The 25798-nt window shown below is 38.2% G+C and overlaps 1 protein-coding gene across 4 annotated transcripts in view; it reads right to left on the bottom strand.

Moving 5' to 3' along the window:
• Nucleotides 1–25798, bottom strand: part of WASF1 (WASP family member 1) — an 87506-nt gene that overhangs the window by 24029 nt on the left and 37679 nt on the right. For 3 of the 4 annotated variants that reach the window (XM_035321382.1, XM_035321381.1, XM_035321384.1), the window contains one exon: nt 5101–5261. In XM_035321382.1, coding sequence (XP_035177273.1) covers nt 5101–5233 — 133 coding nt within the window. In that variant the 5' untranslated portion in view covers nt 5234–5261. Of the gene's footprint in view, nt 1–5100; nt 5262–8356; nt 8611–25798 lie in introns of all 4 variants that reach the window. The other variant, XM_035321383.1, reaches the window with a different exon arrangement.

Here is a 25798-nt window from a genome sequence, read left to right as displayed (position 1 = left end):
CCTCATTATCATTTGAAATGGAGATGAATCAGCATCATATTGCTGACACTGTTACTACTGGAGAGACAATATCAAGAAATCACACAGAATTCTTTGAGAGGATGGGGTTCTCTGAAAAGCACTCTAAGCCTTCAGTTTTTGAGCCCACCAGTTCCCTCATCCCATCTGCATAAAGACATTTTCTCCAGTATTCTCTGGTAATCATAGTAAAACAAAGAAAGAGGGGCAAGAGAAAATTCACAGAGAACACTAAATATTCTTGCAAGCACAGTGAGGAGGAGGATTCCCATAGCAGGAACGTGCTGTAAGGATTCTGCTAGTTCTGAAATACTGACTGAAGTCCTAGCTGCAGGTCTGCAGAGACCTGCTTCTCATCATGCAACATGTGGGGGCCTCACCACGTGAAGATCGTGTCCAGACATAATGGTGAGAGAGAGGCTGGTCTTGAGATGAAGAGGCTTGGTTCTAAAGATTCATTGCAGTCCAGACACCTTGATGGTAAGTATTTCTAGAGAAACATTTCCCATTTATTGAACAACACAAAGCTTTGGCAAACTGAAGGTTTTCTGAAGTTAGAAAATGTCTCTTACAAGACCAGCAGTGTTTAAAACCCTCTATAGGATGGCATGGTAAGCAAAAAATAAGGAACAAAACTTAAAGAGTTGGAGCAGAAAAAAAGGGGTATGAATAATATATTCAAAAGTAAGCATTTTACTCCTGAAAAGTTACAAATAAGGTGTGAGGAAAAGAAGTAACTAACTAGGACAACAAGGTAAATAGTACCGAGAAAAGAAAGGAAGGGAGGAAAGGTTACTGAAGTTCAATGTTAATTGAAAATTATTTTCACTAACATTAAATGCACTCCAGCTTAGCAAACAGTGTTATTCAGCATCCTCTTTCTTTATAGAAATGTAAAAGGAAAAAAAAAAAGGAACTGACATCTTGCTACAATTCAATAAAAGCTCTGGTCTGAATGCTTGCAATATAAATATTCATAAAAGGAACATACACACAGAAAAAATACTCAAAAGGAGAAATTTTCTCCTCCTCATATGGGAGTGTCAGAGACTGGGAACAAGAATGAGCACCATCAGTTAGGTTTCTTATGTGATAGATTTCATTTACAAGGAACAGCTGAATAAAAGGAAAAACAAGATTGGTTGATAGTTGTGAACAAAGAAGGAGGTTGTTCCCAGACAAGAGAACTATTTATCCATCATCTAACAATGGCACAGCTGCGCAGTGCTCTCGGTCATGTTTCATATATGATGGAGGATGCTATAGCCTAACATACACTAACACAAACCAACACAGGCAGTACTGGAGTAAAAATGCATCTGCAACATTGCTGAAAAAATAGGTACGCACTTCTATAAAGCAGATATAATCACAAAGCAAGAAATAAAGGGAAGAATGACTAGGAAATAAACAGTTACTGCTGCTGTCCAGAGAGTTTCTGTTGCCACAGCGCTAAGAAACGCTGTCAGAAAGCAGGTCCTTTTATCAAGTTAGAGAAAGCTGGGAATAGACAGGGGGGAAAAAAATAAAATACTTACTGGCAATTTTGTATGTAGCGTAAAGACAGACCGATATGTTTTCATGTTCCAGAGAGAAAGGCAAGGCCTATCACTCAGAGTAGATATAAGTATTTCTGTCCTTTTATCTCTATTTCTTTTAAAGGTCAATGTTTTTTTTCAGCTTGAACAATTAAAAGCAACACATCAAATAAACTAGGAAAGGACTCAGAATTTGTATGAAGACACATAGCAACTATTGCTGACATACTGATGTAAAGCTCTTCATTTTATATTAAAACATTAAAAACCCACAGAATTCCTATCACTTTAGAGGTATAGTTTCTGCAGATATGCTCTGCTTGCACACAGCATCCAAGACCACAGAATGGTTGAGGTGGTAGGGGACCACTAGAGGTCATCCAGTTCAACACCTGGCTCAGAGCAGGTCCCAGTAGATCCAGTTGCTGGATTAATCCCATCAAATTATTATGAAGAGCTCCAAGAATGGAGATCTGTGTACATGATAAAACTCTACACTAAGCTTTTCTAAATAATGTTTTTCAGTATCATTTGAAGTACTGGAAGCTCTAATTTCATCATAGCGCTATTTGTCCAGATCATTATCAGAAGAAAGGTTAAAAGAATGCTTGGTCTCGAGAGTCATAATGGCAGGAGATTAGTCCTCTATTTGAGGGCTGGTAACATAAAAATCTTACAGGCAGAAATGAAAGAGTGCTAATCAGGTTAAAGAACATTCATTTCAATTTGCATAACTTTACTGTCAGAAGCAAAAGCAGCTTTAGTTTAAAGGAAATTAAGCCCTACCAGAACACTAAGTTTCAGCTCTCGGAGAGAAATCTAGCTCTGTCTACAACTTGAAGGCTGATTCTCAAGCACACCCATTTATCCACAGAAAACAAGAAGGGAAGGACTGCAGAGAAGCTGGTTGCCAGGGGACTGCTGCAAAGCTATGCCTGCTGGCTGTGACTCACAGATGACTACTAAAATTTATCTGCATGTCAGCAGGCTTCCCTGTATACTGGTAACAGTGAAACACGAGGTGCAGACTGGTTACTTGGGTTCAAGCATACAGGAGACAACATTCCTGTGCCGGAAGAACTCCCGAATCTTTTCAAATCTGTACTGCTATAGGTCCAAACAGAAAGAAAAAAATAAAACAATAAATCAAAATACTTTCAAAAGGTACTCATATTTTTATAACAAGACCTCTGTTTTTATAGAGCAATCCTCAGTATTGCTGAGAAATAAAGACTAATTTGCAAAATGCTTGCTATTTAATTCCAGATTAAATGTTTTTGTTAAAAACACACAGAATAAAACAAATGCATACAGGTTGAAAAACTAAATCAGTTGATTGTATTAAACTCCAAAATGGAACATTAGTTATTCAGTAATTCAGTTGGTATAAGCACTGTCCACAGAAAACTGCAAACACCATGATGCTGTTTGGAAAGAAGAACAAAAGACTGAAATAACAGGTCCTGGTAATCAGTGTTCTACTTATTAAAAAAACAGCTCTGAGTGACCTATTCTGTGCTTGCTGCTGCAGAGTAAACTGGTACCTTTTCTCTCCTCTTTTGCCTTCCTTGTTATCTCCAACATTTTGTGCCTTCCTGACCACTACTGAGTCACAAGCTCATGACAAACTCCTCCCATGTGAAAACAGCTAATTTAGGGCTCATCATTGTGTATGCACGGTTCATGTAGCACCACACTCCTCTTACAGAAGAGGAGTTTACATAATTACTGTTACATTTCCTTGAAAGTGTCTCTCTATCAGTGCGATACGTTAGGCAAGCTATACAACAAATGCAGGACCATTCAACAGGTATTCTTTTATTCTTATTTTTATCCCCTGAGTTCTTTCTGTTCTAATATTGCATCCTGTGAGGAACACCAAAGGACGGTGGGTTTGTTAAGCTTGGAGAAAAGGAGGTTGAGGCATGACCTCATTGCTCTCCACATCATCCTGGGGGGGGGGAGATGCAGAGGGAGGTGCTCATCTTTTCTCCCTGGTATCCAGTAACAAGACACATGGGAATGGCTGAAAACTGTGCCAGGGGAGGTTCAGACTAGACATTAGAAACAACTTCTTTACCAAGAGGGTAGTTAAGACACTGGAACAGGCTTCCTAGAGAGGTGGTTGGTGCCCCACGCCTGCCTAAGAGGCATTTAGGTAATACTCCTAATGATATGTTTAAACTTTTAGTCAACCCTGAAATAGTCCAACAGCTGGACTCAATGATCTGTGAAGGTCCCTTCCAACTGAAACTATTCTATTCTATTCATCCTGCACTCTTCCTGAACAGTTGTAGAAACGTCAGGCATGAGGTAGGTATAATCAAGAAAACACAGCAAATACTGCTGAATCTCAAAAAAATAAGCACTGACACCATGCTGTTGGGTTGGAAGTTGGTGTTCTTTAAAACTGAAAAGCCAAGTGATTGGTTAAGACCTCGGATGGTGATCATCTATTGCACCCTGACCCTACATGTTCTTGGTTCACTGAAAAGAATTTAAACAGTTAAATTATTTTCCTCCCTTTTGCAGCACCTATATTAATAATGTTCATATTTATGTGCTGTAAGCATTCCTGTCTCAATTGCATAATTCAGTGTCCTCAATTAGGGTGCTACTAGGCTGAAGACACTAACAGCTTTGAAAGGCTGCCAAAGCACAGCACTGTACAGTATACCCTCAAACCAATAACTAAATCAATCTAATTAACAAATTAGGCTGCATCACCTATGGCCATAAGATACTGAGGAGCTGAAAGGCTTTTCACTTTCTGGATTTATATGCATGCACACTTTAATATTTAATGTGCTGGTAGTCTGGAAAATACTAGTATCCTAGTGGTTAAAAAACAACCGCAGTATTGGAAATTCAAAATACTACCGTGCTGGTGCATCTGACAACTTTTTAAAGTTGCTGTAACTTCAAGAAAAACAAACAAGTGAGCAAACAAAAAACAACAACAGAAGCCAGCTTTTGCAGAAAAACTCCTTCAGAGTTCTAGAGCTTGTGAAATATTCACTCCTTTAAAACGCACCAAGGGAAAAATTGTTGACAACAGAAGGAAGAAAAATCTTTAATCTTTAACTGTTTGAAAACCTATGTAACAACTACATTTCTGGATTTATTATTTAAAAAAAATACCTTTATTCTTAATGACCACCACAGGATGAAGGGTTTAAGTTAAGAGAATTAAAACAATCCAGTGATATATATTCCCCATTATGTCATGTTCCTTACTCAAAAATTGCTCTAAGGTTAGCAATTACTGACTTCGTTAGCTACCAGATATCCTATTATGTCATATTCCACTGGTAGCAGAAATATACAGCTGAACAGTTTTGAGATGTGCTACTGGAGAAATTCAGTTTGAAGCCTAAGCTTACTTTCACAGAAACTGATGCTATTCACTAGTCAGAAAAGGAGTAGATTGAAGACTCAGCCACAATTTTCAGAGAATGTGAAAAGGTGTTCCTACTTCAACCACAGAAACAGCGAATGTAAAATACATCAGTTCAAAATACAGCTGTTAGGACAAAGTACTTACTTAGGCTACTCAGCTGTCTGATTATATTTGCCAAGGAGATGTTGGTGACACATTCCAGCTCATTCTTGATACCTCGGGGCAGAGCTGTGTGGCACAGATGCCTGGGGTCTATGTTTCTTTTTACCAGCGGCATTTTGAAATGTATCAGTGGACCAGGAAACCTGTAAAGAAAGGACAGAAAATACTGTAATAAGTTAAATTATATTTTAAATTCAGATTACGTCTAAATTAAATAGACTCATCCTAACAAGATAAAAATACCTCCACAATACTGACGGAATTCATTACTCAGTAAATACATAAATCTTGTCTTCTTTGCCCAATGAAAGACTATTTCATTCTCTATCTTTAAACCTTTACCCAAGTCAGATGCCAGTGAAGTGACAAAGACAATTCATGCTTCCCTGAACCCTTCCCCCCCAAAAAAAACACACACAGAAAAATCTTCTCACTATAAAAACATTAAATAATTTCCTTCTTGATAGATTGCTTCCTTATTCAGGCCAAACAAAGTCCAGCAACAAATTCCCTTTAATATGTGATTAGTTTCCTATTCCACCTGCAAGGCACATATGATCCATCCGTTATGTAATGTTATATTACTAGCAGGAATCATCCTCTTGTCTAAGCATCAGTAACAAATCATACCTAACCAAGGTAAGAAAAGAGATTTCCCTTCCACCTGTACTGCTACTGTCAACAAATTTAGCTGAGCTAGGGATGCCTCTTCCAAATACAAAAGTCTCCTTGGTAAATTTATGGTACAAAATCCTCCATGACGCAGAAATCCTACCCCTCCACACCTTTTCAAATCCACATATGTTACATTAATCAAAAGCCTTCACGAGCTCTGCAGACAGTGTAAGAATCATCTCCGGCTGTGAATCCCAGACTTGTGATTTTCTGCTCCCACGGCACCGACTGGAAGGAGTTTCCCAGTGGGCAAGTTGTATCTGCAGTATCATCCTGTCTTATTAATGCTTTTTTTAAAGTTCATTTACTAAAATTTTTCTTTATTAAAAATGGATTTCCTAGAACTCTGTACGATTTATGTTTTCTGCCTTGTAAAACCCTGAATGACCAACAGAAAGCCCCTACTTGATATCCAGAGAACAGTTATATGTGGTGTTGGGATAATTTAGCCTCCCTTCCCACTGTGGAAAAGATTGCTCTTTCTCAAGACAGCAAGGCAGACGTGTTTTCCACAATGCTCCCTGCAGACTGATTTCCTCCATAGGACAGTCTGGCAATGCTTTGTCTGTCCTCTGCTTCAAAGCTTCAGCCCCAAATGTTCCCAGGATGCAGCTGCACCTTCATGCTGCGCCACAAAACACGTTTTCCCTATAGTATTTATTTAGCCATGGGTATCTTTACTCCTCATAATGGAGGTTTTTTGGGGGGAGGAGTAAGAATCCCATAAGGCCAGTGGTAGTAGAGCTGAAATTCTGTTGCCCTAGAAAGCAATAGTGAATTAAGAGTCAATGAAGATGGTAACGGGGCACCTTCCCCTTGCAGACTGCTTAGATTTCTCCTTGCCATTCTTTCTGGGAGGCTATTCTTTCTCTGAAAGCTGCACTTGTAACTGAGGAACCCAGGAAGGATCATTAATTCTACTTGAGAAACTCCCCTGGGCTTCCAGGATCTGACTAGACATCATTCAGTGCCTTTCAACAACATGTCTACTCCCCTTATTTTCTTCAGAAGACAAAAATATTTTACTCCTGATTAAAAACAAAATAATTTCTGTAGTCACTGCTTAAGATGATACAGTTCTGAAGGTTTTGGAATTTAGTTTCAATATTAAAAGTTTAAATACATGAAAGCATGCATAGGGCAGGGGTAAATTACAGGATCAGATTTTTATTTTCCAGGAATATCCCAAGTCTTTCTAGTACATGAATGCCAAAATACCAAAACGCCAGCTGTTACATATGAGCTAAATGAAGAAAAAAAAAGTGCAAACAAGAACATTGTCTCAGACAGAGGCATTGAGAAAGTGCTGACAGTGAGAAGCAAGGCAGATCAAGCAGGACCCCACCAGAAGAGCTTCTGCAGTCTTAGGAAGATACAACGCCCATAGGAGCAACAAGCATGTGAACAACCCTGGTTCGTTACTGCGGTTCCCCAGCAGAAAATAAAGGAACTATTCTGTCACTGTAAAAGTAACACAACAAATGACATGCGAGCAATGTTCTACAGAAACAATTAAATATTAATTCCAGACTTAAGCTCTTTCTTGATTACTACTTTAATGATACTGACAAAGAAGGTTAGTCTTTGAAAGAGAGAACCAAATGCATATGAAAAGAAACTTAATAAAAGTAAAAAATCTACATTAAAAGAAACTGAAATAGTTATTATTTCTATCTAATACAGATATGGGTTATAAAAAATATCATTAAGAATAAAAAGATGATGGTAGTGCCCTTTTTCTAGGGTTACTTAATTGAGACAATACTAAGTGATAATATTGCTCTCCCCCTTGATTTTATATCCTGCATGAAAAAACTTGCCCAGTTTATAGCATGTACAGATCATAAAGTTTCAGATGCTTAAGTGACAGATTCTCTATAAAACTGTGTGTAATAGCAATAACAAAATCTTAAAGAAATTTTAGCCCACTGCTGGAGAGATTTTAAGTAATAGCATTTGTGTAGTGCCCCTTACCTTCCTCACTTGCCTCTATGACAGGATATTTGACAAAATAGCTGAAAAGACACAATATTGGCCCACATGTTTTCTCCAATGGGCATAAAAAAGCTGGATAAGCAAAGATTTGGCCAGAACTCCCTGGATCTCAAAACGTACAACTGAACCTGAATAAAAGTCCACTTAGGACAATAGAATTTTTTGACCTCTCTGGACTTGTCAAAAAATCCACTCTGCCCTTTTTTCCTCCCCAAACCACAAATATCATTTTCTAATAATATCTGACTAAGGCAGTTTGTTCTACCCACAAATGTAGAGGAAAAAGAAAAGGTAACACAGGGAACAGTAAGTATGGTATAAGGTAGAGTTTTAAGTACAAACAAACTTGGAAAAGAAATAAATGCCAGAAGATAAATGACACCTTCCAAATCATGCATCACGTTTGAAAACTACACAAAAACCGAACAGAGAATATTTCCCCATTTCCTACAGAAACAAGAACAAGGAGGCAGCAGGGAAAATATCACTCCAACATGCTTCAAAGGGAAACACATTTCACACGATGTTTGGAACCCACTGCTACAGGAGCTGTATACAGCAGAAGTACCTGTTGGTAATTTGTCCACAACAGACCACATAGTCTTCGCAGTTTGTGGCAACCACTAGCAGGTCTTGATGATTCCTCCCCAGCTGTATTTAGTGATCCCAGCACTGGGAGCCCTCGCTCACGACACAGGTGTGGGACAGCAAAAAGAGCTTTACCATACCCAAGCAAAGTCTAAAGCTGGCTTTCCTAATGCAGATCTTATCAAGAAAGCTGGCAAATTCTGAAATCCCTGAATGTATCGTGCAGCTTTAGAGCTATGAAAAAGGAAAAAAATAAAAAATAAGGAGCATCACAACCCGATATATCCTGTAGGTGAAAAGCAAAAATTGCAACCCTTCCCCTCCCAAACCATACGTTACCCAAGCCACTCTAGCTGCAAAGGAAAAAAATCCTTCTTAGATCATAACATCTTGTTAGCGTGTTGCTCTCAATTAAGCCCCGGGAACTATAGATAAGGGTGACCAAGCAGAGGAGAGGAAGAAGCCTGTCAGTGCATGAGAGCATCCCTCGCTTTGAGAACGGTGACCCAACACCAACCCAGAGGCGCGGTTCTCGCCCTGCCTGCCAGGTGACACCTCCAGGCAGGGACACAGTTCCCTCCTCCCCACTCTCCCCTACAAATCTCCGGACAACTCCTACGCAGTGGCACTAGTTTACACTCGATAAACTGCAAATGCTCTGCTTTAAAGGGATCTTAACAGGAAACTTGTCTTTACAAAGAGAGACGGATCTCTTTCGCAGAGCCATTATTGAAAACTCCCTCCCTCACTTCCTATGCATCCTTTGAAGCACTCTGACTCCACTTGAGAAGCCAACTCCAATCTTTATAATGCTCTCTGCTACTCCAACACTTGTACAACAGCTGGCACAGTCTGCCCCCCCATGCTGAGAGGACAAACGAGCACAGAGTATGAGCACCAAGTGTGCATACACACTCGGCACCTATGTGTTTTGTTTATCTATCATGCTTTCCTATGTGATTTTTACAAGTTGGTAAAATGCTCCCGTTGCCTATGGCTTAAAGAACTGCAAAGCAATGTCAGTAATGAAAGGCAATTAATATCTTCTTAGAAGAACAGCCTTAATGAGATTTGACTGCCCTTCTTTTCAAAGGGCAAGTTGTTTCGTGTCCTTGAAGCACCGGCCGTGACACCATGTGTGATGACTGCCCTGCCACCTCTACTGCTGAGAGCACCGTGGTGTCGGACACTGCTGTCACTGCCCCTTAACACTGTCCTGGAGAAGCACCTCAGAAGTGCAAGATGCATGGAGAAATGTTGGATTACTAGAAGCTTGCGAGGAGCTGGAAATGTCATTTGTCACAACTCCAACTCCGGTTTTCTAGCAAGTAGCAGTACTTTAAGTAGGAAAGCACACCATTAAGGTGGAGAAAACTAACTAATCTGCCCAACATTGTAACTGGTAGTGAAACCATACTTCAATTTTACTTTCAGAAGACTAATAAAATTTCACAGCCACAGCATCTTTTTAATGAAAGTTTACTTCTGATTAGGTTACACTTTGTCAATACTAAACTCAGTTTAGTTTCTTAGCATTAATGAAAGACATTCATCTATAATTTTTATGTAAATCAATAATGCAGCACTGGAATGTCCTTGCTTTAATGGGTTTAAATTTAATTCCAACCATTTTTATAATGTATCTTTATGGCTGAGTATTACCATACTTGTAATTTCTCTAGCAATGTACAACAGCAATGCCTTTCATATGCCTCATTTAATGGATCACATTCTAGCTGCTGGCACAATAGATCACAGTCTGAAAAGTAATAACCGATTTAACACTTCCCTGCCCCACCTTCCCCTTAGAAGCAGAAATAAAGTATGCAATAGCTTTTATATTTGCCTATATAATCATGCACTAACCACATCTATGCTAAACAGACTTAGGGACAGAATGAAAGTAGTTAATAATCCTCATACTTCTCACATGAAAAATCTTTCATTTAATACAAAGTTCTATCAACTTTATCACCAGAATTTCCAAAACTAAGTTTCTGCAAAAATAATTCTACATACAAGTACCAATAACATCCTCAGTTACCACTGGATTTGCATAACTGAAAACTCATTTTGTAAATGTTAATCAAGCAGCCTTTAATTATCATCAAATTCCTCTATCTTTGCTTATGACATATACCTTAATCTTCAATTACCTTCTTCAATTCAGACACGTGGTTTTCCTTGAATTTGGTCTCTTAACATCATTCCACATACTAGTAAAAAAAAAATACAACACTTCATACAGCTGTAAAATTTCATTACAATTTTGGTCTGAATATATCTCACTGCCCGTGACACAATTGTTTGGGTGTACTAACCTCAGACATTCTAATAATGAATATCAAGAAGACCAACGAACACCAAAATGAACTGCAAAAATGTTAATTAATCTGGTAAAGTATCAAGACTGTACCAGTTAAACAAATCAAACTCATTCTCTTGTCTGTCAAACTTTTAATTATACCAATTATACCACCACATATCCCGTTATATTATTTGCAGGGAAAAAAAAATGAATTTATAATATACACCACTATTACTGTTGTAATTACTGAAACCAGAACAATTACGGAAAGGCAGATGTACAAAGACTTCATTCACCCAGGTAACATCCTGAAAAGAACCGATGCCAGCCGCGTGGGGTCCTGCAGTAAAGTAGGCCATTACCTGCTACTCCCCGGTCGATGCCATGATATTAAAACTCCAAAGGTAATCCATGTCTCTTACAGATTACATCTTGGAACTGATGACAACTGACAACTTAACTTGACGATTTAACAGGAACCTGTTAAAACTAGAGTTCTGCAACCTTTCTACAATGAACCATGTCCCAGAATGAAAGACTTCTCTTTGGAACTCTTCCCTCAAATCTCACTCACCTACAACTTGCTCTCAAAAAGACTTTGAACTGCAGATGACTAGGAAAGGATGACTTTATTGTAACTAAAAATCAGCGCCAAAGAAAATAAATGGAAAATATGTTACTAGAACACAAAGTTGACATCACTGCCATTTACACAAATGAGTAAATGTAAACTATTCATTTTGCATCTTGATACCTCCAGTACAGGATTGTTCAAAATGGTTGCCTCATATTTGGTCAATGTAAAGTCCAACTGCTATGCAGGGTATATAAAACAAGTTGATCCTTTTATTTATCTTTTTTTAAACCACAGAAAATCAATAACAACATTATTTCTTATTTTATTTGTAGTCGTGAATATAAATGATATTGTTCCCGAACTAATACCAATAAAAGAGTCTCAAACTGTTCTCTTAATAGTCTGTTGCCATATTGAAGGTAAGATTGTGCAGGGCTGGATTAATATGTTTATGGGCCGCTGAGCTCTCTCAGTAGTGTTGTACAGGAAAGTATTTGATTTGCAAAATAATAAAGAACAGACTGTAAAGAAACAAACCTAACTCATAAAAATGGAAAATGTATTTTAAAATTCATTTGCAATTTTTATTCTATAATACTAACTGATGTTTGTACTGTTTTAATTAATGTGTCTTTGACAATTACTGTTTTCTTCCTATAGAACAACCTTTAACCATCTCAGTACATCTTTCACATGAGATGAGGAGAAACTGACAAGGCAGTCGCAAAAATGGGTAGGACTTGAGTTCTACTAAATATCTAAGGCATAATCACAGAGTGCTTACATGTGACTTTTCAGCTTCTACCATCCAGCCAATTTCCTCCCAGGTGTGTATCGTAAGACCGCAATCTTTCTCATGCATGCTTACACACCTCAACACAGACATATATACTCATATTTACAGCACATGAAAAAATATTGAAAATTATGGCTTTGATTATAGACACAAACCACAGCTACGTCCACTTGCTTGCCAAAATTTACAAGTTTCACCTTTACTCAGCCAGACAAATGAAAGAAAATTGCAATAATTTTTAATACCAGAAAAAAAAAATGTATTTTCAGCTCTATTGATTGTGACTATCATGAAATAATTTATCAAAAATGAAGGTGATTTTTGGAAGCTATGGGTGAGAACAAATGGAGTTATTTGTATGTTGACTTAAGAGCTTTTATATGTGATAAATTTGTTTTTCAATAAGTCTTAAAGAGTTACTGTTGCTGAGATAACTCCAGTGATGGCAGTATGTCCTGGAGTAAATAACACCGGAAAATACACCACCACTTGTAACAGTACAGTACCACTGCTGATGTGGCAAGCGCAACTTCGTTAATAGAAACAGCTGTAAGCTTCCAGGGGAGGAAGCAGACATACCACCTCAGAACTTTGGCTACCTCAAGGTTTAGAGGAGGCAAAGGTACATTTTCATGGAGTGACATGCTGCAGTTTGGGTCAAGTCAACCAGCCACGTGTCACAAAACAGCACAACATCAAGCAGCAAAACATTTCTACTGAAAGAATGATTCCAGGAGAGAAAGTCCCTTAGGACTCCCAAACCACATCCACTTTTGTTGGGTTAGATCTGTAAAGCTCAAATCCAGCTACAACCCACTGGATGGGTTTGGGCATTCTCAAGGCTGGACTGGGCCCAACCACAGGACTGAGTGTATGCAACGGAAGGGAGGGAGGCTTCTTGCACTCTTGTCTGCAATTCTTCCCACCCTTGTTTTGGTTGGGCTGTCACTGGCCACAGTTGTCTTGATACACTGGTGACAACAGCAGTTACCATCTCTTTTAGACATTTATCTCTTCTCTTCTCCTCAAGCTCTTACGGAAGATTTCACTCTGATCATCTGTAAAGACCAAAAACCTAAGGGATCCTAAATACAAGGAGAGACTATTCAGCTCAACATGTGCTACTTTTTCCCAACACAGGTGCAAAATACAACAGGGTTACATGAACAGCACACCAATAGTGCAAGTCTCTTCCCTTTTGTTAAAAAGAATTCATATTAATGAGGTTTAATTCAATCACAAACAATTCAGAGCACAGCAGTTTCCAAACTGTGGCTTTTTTAAGATAGCTTCTTTCTACAAAGTTAAACTTGGCATGATTTCACATAACTGAAACTTTTTCTTTTGCCTTCACCTCTGATTTTCTGTACTGTAATATAAACAAGTACCTACCAATTAGACAATTTGTTAGGCATTGATTGTTTTTAACCATGTTGCTTTCATCATGTTTTCCATCACCAGAAGTATCCATCTTCCTATGGTAAATGTCTTTCAAATGTAATTTGATTATATTAAACCTAACAAATCACAGTAAAAGTACAAAAAAAAAAAAAGCACACCATAAGAGCACATTTATTTGATGTCTCTTGCTAATAATTGCAAAAACATTTTTGCTCATCTTAATAAAGAAACTATTAAAATTAAATGCTATTGCAAAAGTATCAAGTTCAACACTTACTACCCTGAACCATACGGCTGCTGGGGGCTATGATGAACTAAGCCAGTTGCATTTCTTGCTCATAGACAAAATTCAGTATACTGTTAGATGTGACACTATTTAGCAGGTGTACAGCAAGAAACATTTACGTTTACTTTCCATTAAATATTTTAAGCAAAAATCAAATCAAAAGTGTACTTTTTTTAGTGCAACAATTTACTTCCTATATATATATATATAACAAAAAACACATAACACATGAAGAAAAAAAAATCTGATTTAAAAAAAGCCTACATATATTAAATAAAAATAATAAAAATATGTTTTTCAGGTGTTAGAGTGGAATGTAATTTTATATATTGTTTTATAAATTGTTTTTCTCTTACAATTCTACTTCCAAGTATCTTTAAAATAAAACCTTTAAAAATACCTTCCAATATTGAAACTACAGTATTAAACTACAATGAAGACTCACAAAACCAACCTTGTGAATAGTTCACAGATGAGAAGGATTGTCCCCAAGCAGACGCAAGCTCTAATATCTTACTACAGAAAAAAGGATAAATGAAATCCAATATGTGTGTCTATATATTAATGCAGAAACATTGAAGTCATGGGGTACCATATTGCATTTTATTGTTAGGATATTAATCAAGGCAAAAAATGGACTCCCTACACTTGTATTTCTATTAAGCTTTTTGAACAATTAATTTAAAAAATATAAAGTATATGCACAATTAAAGATTTATTTGCATTGTATATATGCATAAACATGCTGCTAACACTAAATAGTAATCTTTCAAATTATTACATGCAAAATTTGAAAAAAAAAAAAAAAAGAGCTGCAAAATTTGCTATCAGCATTACTAAATATAATTCATATTATCCTGAACTCATTAATTTTTCTCCTAGTGAGCCTCTGTCAGGTCATTTGATTAAAAACAATTTTGGAAGTATCCTGGGCTCTAATTTAGGTACAGCCAAGAATGCCCAAATTAATTTTTGATTACAACTTTTCCTCCATTCCCCAAACGCTAAAACTGTATTAATGCATAACATACTCTGCGATTTGAAATTGCTTTTTGAGACCTGCATTTTATCTGATGACATTTTTTCTCTCGGCATTAATCTCGTCTTCCTGTTAACAGCTTCTACGCATGGTGTACAGCACAAAAGCCCTGTGATGGATTGCAACAAAAGCTCTTTATAGTCTTGACAGAGACAGATCGCTAATCCAGTGTTAATTTAAAACCCGAATCTTAATGCCAGAACTAAAAGCATAGCTTCTGTGGTTTCAGTGTATCTATCTTAAGATATGCTTTCCAGAAAAACTGTAAAAAGGTGGTATATTTAACATATTCACAGTTACCTTTCTCACCAGCTCAGGATAACACCTACCATGAACACAGGTGTCAGTTTTATAACCTAATTTTCCCAAATCAACGCGAAAGCCAATCTGCTCATACTGCTTTCAAAGGGACGGCATTCTGTGATAAATATTTAAGGAGCTGGTACCCGAACAAAGCTGCTACAAGAGGTACCCGGAGCTGCCCGGCACCGGGCAGACAAGCAGCACCCACTTGGGCCCGGCTCCTAAGCGGCACGGCACCTTGCGGCCCTGTGGGGCAGGGGGAGCGGAGCCCACCTCACAGACAGCGGCTGTGGCCCCGTGGGCAGCCCCCACGGGCCCTGGGGCACACCAGTCCTCACACAGAGGTATTAGGATTCCAGGCGTGCAGCCCTGCCTTAACAACAGCGCTGGCGCTACGGAGGAAACCGAGCGCTCGCCCCCGGTGACCAAAGCCTTCCCTTTCCTGCTGGCGCGAGAGGAGAACCCCCCAAGGCAGAGCCATTAGGAAATAATTATTCCTTTGGCACCAGGCTGCAACTGGTAAATATTAAATTGAAAGAAACAAGTGGTTGTGCATGGGTGAGGAAAGAAAGGACGGGGAAATACGACGGTCTGTGCCTTTCATTGTGTTGACCTTGCTGTTGAATCCGAGAAGGAAATTGGATGCTAATGAAATAATAAATAATGTCAGGAATCTACACTGGCACCACAGGAGCCAGTTATGCAGATGCAGCACATTAATTCAGCATTGATAAACAGCACCCTAACTAGTACTCTTAGTACTAACTACTCATTAGTCCTAACTAGTACTAAGCTGGTAGCATGTGCCTACAACAACTATCGGAAGCTTTCTGTGCCTCAAAATGTTACTAGAGGTTTGAAGATTGTCTGTGAGCACTGCAAGAGCCAGAGATAAGCCATGTATTTAAAACACAAAGATTGTTAATGCGTTTCAGACCATTGCACCAAAACCAAGAATGACAGATTATTGGGTTTGATTTTCTTTTTCACGGTTTTAAAGGAGGAATTAAGATACACCAAGTATCAAGTAGGATGCACAGATGTGAAATAATCACCTATTATTACTGCCTGAGCTTCTTTGTAGATTAATTTTTCCTTTTTGTGAATGATAAAACTCATAGGGATGGATTTGTTGCTAAAAATGTGAACATGCATAAACAACACTGCGCTGTGTACTGCCATTTATGCTACTTAATGTGTTTGAACAGACATGCTACTGGAAAAAGGTATGAACATTCACAGTGTTGTTTACTTTTGAACAGGAATGTTATTAAATATTCAGCAGTCCAGATACACTGACAATTCATATTGTTTAAGGCTAGAAACTGATCATTTGATCCTTCACTCTTTATCATGTCAAAATTCTCCACTTAAGTCAGTACTGGATTTGCTAAGTAAAGAATGGAGAACTCAAGCGTGCTTCCTTCCCATGCACTGCAGAGCTCCTTGTGACAACGCATTTTCTAGTACTTTTCCCATTCAGTTATCATCATTTTAGATATTAATTTCCAGTAACTTCTTGGGTAATCTCTTCTACAATCAAGTAGACAGGAAGATATGTCAATTTTCGTTTTCTCTCTTAGATTTGTTCCCCTGTGCTTTCAGATTACTCATATTGGTTCTTCATAATTCCAAAAGCATTTAAATACCTCATAATTAGGTATGTAATTTCCCCTAAATTTAAATACAAAAATTAGTCCTAGCCAGCATTTACTTTCACTGTTCATGACCGAATTAGAAAAGCAACCTTGCCAGGAAAGGAAAAACTATTACAGAGAAAACTAACATTTTTGTGAACACTGGAACTAATTAAAGCTGGTCCTCTCAAGGTTTGTGTGTCATGGTTGATTGTGAGCTTTAACTAAAGCTGTTCCCATAATCGGGATATCTGTAAGATGTCTTTCTTCTCTGGTTTCCTGTATCTATTTACATGTAAACTAACACCATCACCTTTCCATTGCCATTAACATTTGCAAAGATGCACATTTTCATAGTATGGGCAGGAGTTTAACCAACAATCTTCCAAATATCTGTTTTCATATAAAATTTGGGTCAAATCAGACAGTGGTTGACAAATCATTGGGATGAAACGGGGATCACAAACAGATAAGGAATGACTGCATTTACCTCCTATTCTTGAGCCACAATACTTCAGAGGGTTTAGAAACTTAACTTTTAAAGTAACTTGATTTTGTACTATGCTTCAAACAGCACTTTCTGAAGTTACAAGCTTAAGTGACAGGAGTCACTAATGTGAAATAAGAACATTTCTATATTCATGCATTCTTGTACTTCCTGATTTAAACTGGATTTGGGGTTGGAAATCCATGGGAATGAAAACTACAGTCACTAATCTGGAAGAGTCACCTCAGTTTCAAGCAGAGACAAACTATTCACATTTGGAGGCTTTGTGAGGGAACTCATCTTTACAGGGTCAGAAGACTGTTTTCAGTTATGCGCTCTTCCGGAGGCATTCTTAATAGAGAGACAATAATCACATATCTACAAGGCTTACTTGAACCAGCAAATGGCACACGGCTTTTTTGGTCACATTTACTTAATTTGTTGAGTGGCCCAAAATCTGTGTGCATATATTTATCAGGGAAAATAAGGTGTTCTCCGTCTGCAATGAAAACAGTTCTCAGGATCATTACGTGTGACCATCACAAGTCTGCCGAGGAGCAGCTGAGGGAACTGGGGTTGTTTAGTCTGGAGAAGAGAAGGCTCAGGGGAGACCACAGTGCTCTCTATAACTACCTGAAAGTGATTTCCAGGAAGCCTTTAACAAGCAAACAGAAAAGAGATATGCTTTTTATACCACTGAAGACATACTTTCTGAGTAAGAACATAACAGCCACAACACCATACCCTGATAATGGCCAGATCACTACAGGCTAGAATCTGTTTCCTGCCAGACAGAAGAAATAGGAATATGTCCTGAAAACCAAGAGGTATGGGCCAGTATCTCTATTGATGAGATAACATCATCACATCTTGCACATTAGCTTGAACCAGCAAATACAGGCATTCAGATTTTGCTGATCCATGGTGAGTCTTTTTCTCTTTGGCTTGAGAAAATAATTGCAGTAAAGTCTTTTCCTGAAAAGGGCAGGATTAATTCCATCTCTCACTGGTTAGAAGAGTAGATTCTTGCTATTTCAGTCTTTTGGTTAAAAAAAAAAAAAAAAAGAGAGAGAGAGAGAGAGAGATGGTAAGACTAGAGGATGCTGGGGAACCACCCCTCAAGGTGAAATTGCTGATACCAAGGTGAAAATGCTGATCCCAAAGAGGTGGCAGGAGGAAGAAGTGAAATTATCTCCTAAGGAAATATCCAAGACGATGTTTGAGGTGCAATGAACACTGAGCACAAAATCGTTGCAGTGGAAATGCTGTCTTCACCACTGATGGTTATGAAGTCTTAATAAAATAACCTCCTTTGAAACTCAGGAGAGATTGAAGAAAATGTTCAGAAAAATACATCTCAGAACCAGGGGAAATAATCCAGAAAGAATACCAAGGTAGCCACTGAGTCCTTAGGAGAAAGTTAAAAGAGCACCCATTCTGGCACTAACTATCCTCCACCAAAAAAAAAAAGGACATGTAAAAAGAAGACCTTGTGTTAGAGGAAAATTATGCTTGTGCTGGGAAACATAACTGCTCCATTTTTTTGCCAAAAGCAAACATTCATAATAGGCAATCAGCACTATTTTGTAATTTACAAATTAGCATGTTTTCATTAGCGTGCTTCGTGAGTGAATACCACCACAGGCAAAGAAGTCAGCTATAGATGTGGAACCTGCTATTTTTTATGGCTGTGTTCTGCCCAATGTATCCCAGATAGTTCAAAATCCTTAACTAATAGGGAGTACAAACCAGAGAATACATGAGAAGGACTTCGAATACACGTAAGGGCTTGAGATGATTTGGTAGGTATCCTTGGGCTGAATCTATAGAACATCAGGAACTCTACATAGTCAATGAAGGTTAAAGAGTTGCCGTTTGGTGACACAAAAGTGAGGCAAAATACAATAATCAGACAAAAACAGATATTGGGAAGGAATCCCCCTATTTCCCAATTTAAGCATTTGTGAAAACAGATGATTGAAGTACATGTGAAGCCAAAGAAGCTGAAGGAAGGGTGTCGTCTTCACTTACAGCAGGTCTCATAACCCTGAGGTGAGACAGAGGCCACTTCCCATGCCAGAACAGCATAGGTGCCATTTGAGCCAATTCACCGGGTGGAATCACTCCTACAGTGCTGTAGTCTTATGCTGCAAGATTCCCTTCACACTGTGACAACGGCTTAGACTACGGCTTTCAAGAGGTTTGAAAACAAATGCCATTTGAGGAGGAGACAGGGAATTTGGGTAGCTACACAAGTCCTTCAAGTGTCCTTACCTTAATACCACTAGGGAATGAAATGTACCATGTCTCAGATTTACAGATGTCTGAGACAACCAGCCTACAGCATTCTGCAGTCTGGCACTGAGGCTTTAAAGTTCCAGCAGGAAAGCATCTCTCTGAATTCTGGGTTACCACTGAACTTGAAGATGCATGAGCAACTAATAAAGCAGCTCCAAGAACATTATGGCACCAAGGGCTGTAAAGCACTGAGATGCAATACAAAGACGTTTAAAGCAAATGACAGCCTAAGCATATCCATGGCGTATTTTTGAAGGGGAAATACAAATGCCTATGTGAATATGACTTCATCTACTGTATCACAGGTAGGAGAACTCCACTGATCAATGCCAGGAGATTAATAAAAATAAAACAAGAAGTTTTATTCCTCCTTAAAATAAAACTTCAACCTACAGGATCTGAGGCACTGGGGCTAGGGAGTATAAAAGGCACCACTGTGACTAGCATCTCCAGGGAAGTTTCACAAACATTCACACACAGTGGAAGCATTCATACAAAGATCAGTGGGAAGACTTTACAGCAAATTCAGACAGTCGTCTTTTTGTCAGTAAAAGCTAACAAAACTAATTAAAATATTCCTCTGTAGTAAATTGTTGATTTCAAGGAGATACCAGTTTTGTGCTGCTAAAATTATTGGCAGCTAATTTACAATGATCTAAAAAGATGCTAAAAACAGACTTCTATTTTTTCCCAATCAGAATAAGAAATAAAAGCTGTAAAAGAAATAAAAGCTGTAAATAAAATCCTTGCCTTACCCTATATACTAAAATGACAGACACAGTGAAACAACAACTGCTTGGCTCTTCTGCAAGATCTTTAATCAAAACCTCAATCAAAAGAGCAGAAAATAACCAAGAATGAAAGCAAAAAGCTTGCTCAAAAAATACTTGCTTTAGTGCAATCTGAAAAGAAAATAATGCTGCTGATTGCAACAAGTAAAAGCTCAAGCAGCCACCAAATGCCACTTGCATTACTTGGAGATCAACAGTACAAAAGAAAATAGAGATGGTCATGCATGTAACAGAGTACGTAAGAAGTTTCTACTAATGGCCTGGAGATATTTTGCAACAGCAAGCAGCAGAGAATATCACACTGGTGACAAGACTGACACTGCTGTTTGTTCACTAAACAAATGTGTATTTTTACAGTTACATGTAAATACTGTGATAGGACCCAATGATGAGCTCTAAAGCATGTGTTTAAAAAACTGTGGTTAATGTGGTTTGGCATAATATTATTTCTGCACATTTCACAAAAAAATACGCAACCTTCATCAATGCTTTTATAACCACAACCTCAACTTAGTAGTGCTCCCAAAGGGCTAGACTCTCAGATGGGTAAAAATACTACCCAAATTGACACCTGAACCGATGACTAGAAAGACTAATAAAATTATCTACTCTGACTCACTGCAGCACACTAGGCACAGAAACACTTCCCTTTTTTTTTTTTTCAGCAATACCAGAACTTTTGCTTTGAACTACATGCAGAAAAAAAAAAAAAAAAAAAAAAAAAAACACTCAAATAATGGCAGAGATTCACATGCTAATTCATTTTTGGGGTTGGGGGGAAGCCATATGCAAACAATTAAAAATAAACTTATTGTGGTAACATCATTCTTTAACACAGTGTTTCGACTCTATTTTCTTTTCCAATTGATGTTCCCGGCTATAATTGAAGACGGCTACCAGCTTAGATAATATTTAACTCAAATGGCAACTCCTACGTACTTGGAGTTACTCTATTAGTACTGAGATGATCCGTGCCATGTGCATGTTTAGATGAACTAAGATTTAACTCACATAGCAACTCCTACATACCTGGAGTTATTCTATTAATGCTGAGATGATCCGTGCTATGTCTATGAGTCGGTGGGAGGAAGGGGCACAGTAATTTGACTTTCAAAATTTACAACCCAATCATACATGGAACCGCTTTCCTCCCAAGAATTAACCAGAAAGAAGGTAACTAAAAGGAAGACAATTGGAAGAACAAAACTCTTCTGTTCTGGTATTGAACTATATTGCAAGCTCAAACCATCTTCCAATACACAGCTTGTATCAGACACCACAACAGGGAGAGTATTCTGCTAATAAAAAAGGAAAGGAAGAAAAAAAATAAAGCAACCATATACAAGACTTTGAAGTAACAAAATTAAACTGTTATTTTGCAAATATTTAGAGAATTTTAACGGTAAATAAAAAGGCTCAAAGTGATTGCCCAGCACTTGCAGTCATACAGCTACTCATAATGTAAGTTCTAAGTTTACTGAGCCATACTTATTGTCTATAAAGCATTTATTCCGTACTATTGCTGAAACTCAAAAACATTACCACTTTTTGATGACAGAGAAGCATTTTGTCACACAACAAGATAAAGTATAGTAGTATATTTGTGGATAAGTAACAAAATTATTACAGAACACTTACAATAAAAGTGTAACTTTCAGTGCAAGGATAAGGAGATAATTGTTCTCTGTTACCAGTCAAGGTAACAGAAGTACCAACTAAACTGAAACAAAAGGAAACAAACTTTAGGAACAGGCTTTTGTGACTACAAAAGCAGGTATCTTCCCTTCAGAGGTACTTTGCTTTGAAGTACAAAGCTACTTTGCTTTGCTTTGAAAGGCAAGTCCGTAAATGTTTCATTTACTACTAAGCTTTCAATCACTACCATAATTTTCTAGTGATTTCTAATAGCCAGCATTTGCTTCACATTTTGCTCAGTCAGTAAGTTTCCACAGGTCTCAGAAGTCTGCATGAGACTGATGTATTCTGTCTTCAAGAGGCCCCAGTTTCCTACCTGCCACTTCAGACTTCCTCAGCAGCCACACATCTTGTCTAAGTGTAACTGTCGATGGGAACACCAGCTTGAAAAATCTTTTGACTTCTCATCAGGCTTGCTGAAATAGTACTGACAATAACATATTAGGTACACTGCAGGAATCCACAATGAGCTCATCCCAAGAGTGCTCTCATGGAAGTTTTAAAAGACTCCAACAATCACAAGGCTGAGTACACAAGCAGGGAAAGCTTCAGGTCATCAGCCCATCCCCTCATTCTAAGGAAGGATCAGTCAGTCATATGAGTTAAGTTATTGCTAACAAATGATCGGTCAAACCTGTCCTTGAAAACATCCACTGGTGTCTCGGAGAGTTTGGCAAAATCCCAAAGAAAGCTGTTATAATATTTCATAGAGCCACAGGTCAGCCGCACACTTGAGAACAAGTATCCTTCATTTTAGCTGGGTATTAATCTTATTCATACCAAATAAAACTACTGGGAAAACACAGGAGAAAAGGTGGTGAGGAGGGGAAAGTTCTCATGGCAAAAAATAGCTCATTTAGGAAGAGAGAATTGTTTTTAGCTACAGGCTAAGGACACTGCTCAGAAACTTGTCTTGTCTGAGTCTCTTCTGTGCTGGTGCAACAGCCATGGGGCAGTGAGGACGACAAACTATAAAGATGCTTGCCTCCACCAACTACTGTGCCCCTTAACCACCTCTTACGTGGAAATACTAGCCTTACTCTGAAATACAAATCCTGCCTGCAAAGAAAGGCAACCAGATGAGCAAACCCAGCTGTCTTTTCACGGCCAGGATTTCTGAACTTTGAACACAACAAGCTCCATTTCTGAGACCACTTCCTGCGCTTGTGATACCACTGTTGGTACAAGTTTCCAGTTGTGCACTACCCGCGGACACCAGCGTCAAAGGATGATCTAATGCCCCCTCATTCATCACATTAAAGGTGAATGTTTTGAAGACAGAACTAAGAAGAGCTGCCTGCGATCATCACGCCCTGTACCAAGATGCATTTTATTCACCTCTCTAAACCGAAATGGGGAGAGAAAGAGATTATTGTCAAGTGTAAATACGCACTGCACAGTGTCCTGTTAAGTGGAAATCGGCTTGTTTCTGGCCGAGTGTACTGGTGCTGCCTGGCACTGGTGCCTTGACGACTACTGCTGCAGCAGCAGCTCGAGCTACCCAGTCAGGGCGAGTCTGCTACAGCGACTCTTCAGCATCTTGGAAATGCATATGGAGAATTAGGAGTCCTAATAATTCCCAAATAAAGAACCTCACGAGGGAGGGCAGGGAGCAATCAGAAGCTTATGAGACTGCAAAGCCACCTCTAGACTCTTCCAGAGAAGGCCTGGGTAGTTCTTACAAGTGCATTGGGGCCAATTCAAAGTAATAAGCAGTGATGGTAAAAACATTCGAAGGAACTTCCAGGGATTAATTAAAATAACTCAATGCAGAGAAATCGGTACCAACACATTTAAGTTTTGCATCTGCTAAACTCTTTCAAAAATTAACAATATCTGGGAGGCAAATTTCAATAACTACAAATACTGCATGCACATGCACACAGACGTAATTCTTACCTTGCACTGGTAATGCTACTGGATTCATCAGTAGCATTTCCTTGTTGATAAAAGCAAAGAATGAGCAAATTTTGCAGTAAAACTATGTGCAAGTAACTGCTAAAGCTGTATAAATGTTCTGAGAAATTGAAGCTAAAGTTGTTACCAGAAACTATATGAAGTAAACACTGTTTAGTATTTAATACATTTTAAATAGTCATCTTTAGCTGGGCACATACTACATTTACCACATTTCTGTGTTAAAGGAAGCATTTTGTTTTTTTAGTAACAAAAAGGACTCTTCCAATATGCAATACAAAATAAGCATTAAGTAACTCCTTGCTCCTATGTGCTACAGAAGACTTCCTCATGCATTAATAGAACAGAAACTGATAGTAACAAACTTAATTGACTTATTTTATATTCATTTGCTACATTCACAATTTTATTTTTAATTCATTCTGGCAAGACAGAAACAAAGAAAATGGAAGGACTTAATAGAACAGCTCTGAAGGGTTGCTGAATTTCAAACAAAAAAAATGAGAGGACAGTGAAGGGACACATTCCTCAGCTATATTATCCACACTATTTAAGCTGCAAGCTTCCTGGAGCTTGATCACTGAAGTGAGGATAGTTGCTCTTAAGTATTCATGAAATTCATAGAATCATATAATGGTTTGGGTTGGAAGGGACCTTAGAGACCACCTAATTCCAGCCCCTGCCATGGGCAGGGACACCTCCCACCAGACCAGGTTGCCCAAAGCCCCATCCAGCCTGGCCTTGAACACCTCCAGGGATGGGGCATCCACAGCTTCTCTGGGCAGCCTGTGTCGGGGCCTCAGCACCCTCTGAGTGAATTCCTCATAGTAAATTCCACAGATCAACTGATAAGTATTCTGAGGCACAGACTAGAGAAGTTTCATCTCGCATTGCTGGTTCATGGAGGAACTGCCACATAGCACCACGTACTAAATCTCTATTTGTTGGCAAAGACCGCTCACTACAAATTCTACTAGTATGATTCTTACAATATATAATTGTTCAGGGTGTTAAATTTTCATAAAATTAAACTGAAAACAGGTCAAATAGTTTTAGTTTGTGTGGGTTCTTGTTCTAGAACACATGGAAAAAGGACAAAGAAGTGATCATGAAAATTGAAAAGGTCCTTTTTTTGTATTATATTGAAGGTGGTATCATTGATACTCCAGTGCTAGATGCTGCATAAAGATGCTACTGTTCTGAAAATCTGTATTAGTTTTAGAGGTCAGATCCCAAATAACAGTGGAATTGTGACCTACAGGTATCAGACCCATCTAATACTAGAAATCAGAAGGGATGACATGCTGATTATATGACTTTTTTCCCCTCACTAATTAAGAGAAAATGCCTTTTCCCTTTTTTGAATAAAATAAATTATTTTCTCCCTTAAAACGAGAGGGATATAAATTTAGCACAAAATCATTCTGTAAAGTATGTAATTCTAATGTTACTGTTCTGGCTGATCTGTTCAACATTTTGTTCCATTTTATTATTCTGTGCTTTCAACAGAATAGCTGGAGAAAGCACACATTTGCATATTTCTACATAACCAGCATTCCTACATTGACAGCGTGTTCTATACAGCTCACACTTTTAGTGCATAGCACTTCAGACATTTCATTTTGTTCTTTTCAGTGCCATATTTTCTTTTCTAACTTTCATTTTATATACAATTACACTTTAAAACGTGTTTAAAATGCTTAATTTTACCAAATTATTAATACGTCTATGTCTCAATATTTATGGAATGCATTAATAATTAAGAATGGATTACTTGTACTTTAAGCATTAGAACAGGCATTGAAAATTCAAAGGACCATTTTAGATCCATTTCTTGTCCTAAATTAAAAAAATATACCAGGCATATTGGAAACTTTCTGAAAGGAA

Source organism: Oxyura jamaicensis, chromosome 3, assembly GCF_011077185.1.
Source record: "Oxyura jamaicensis isolate SHBP4307 breed ruddy duck chromosome 3, BPBGC_Ojam_1.0, whole genome shotgun sequence".
NCBI lineage: Eukaryota > Metazoa > Chordata > Aves > Anseriformes > Anatidae > Oxyura > Oxyura jamaicensis.
This window is presented reverse-complemented; position numbering and strand designations above follow the sequence as displayed.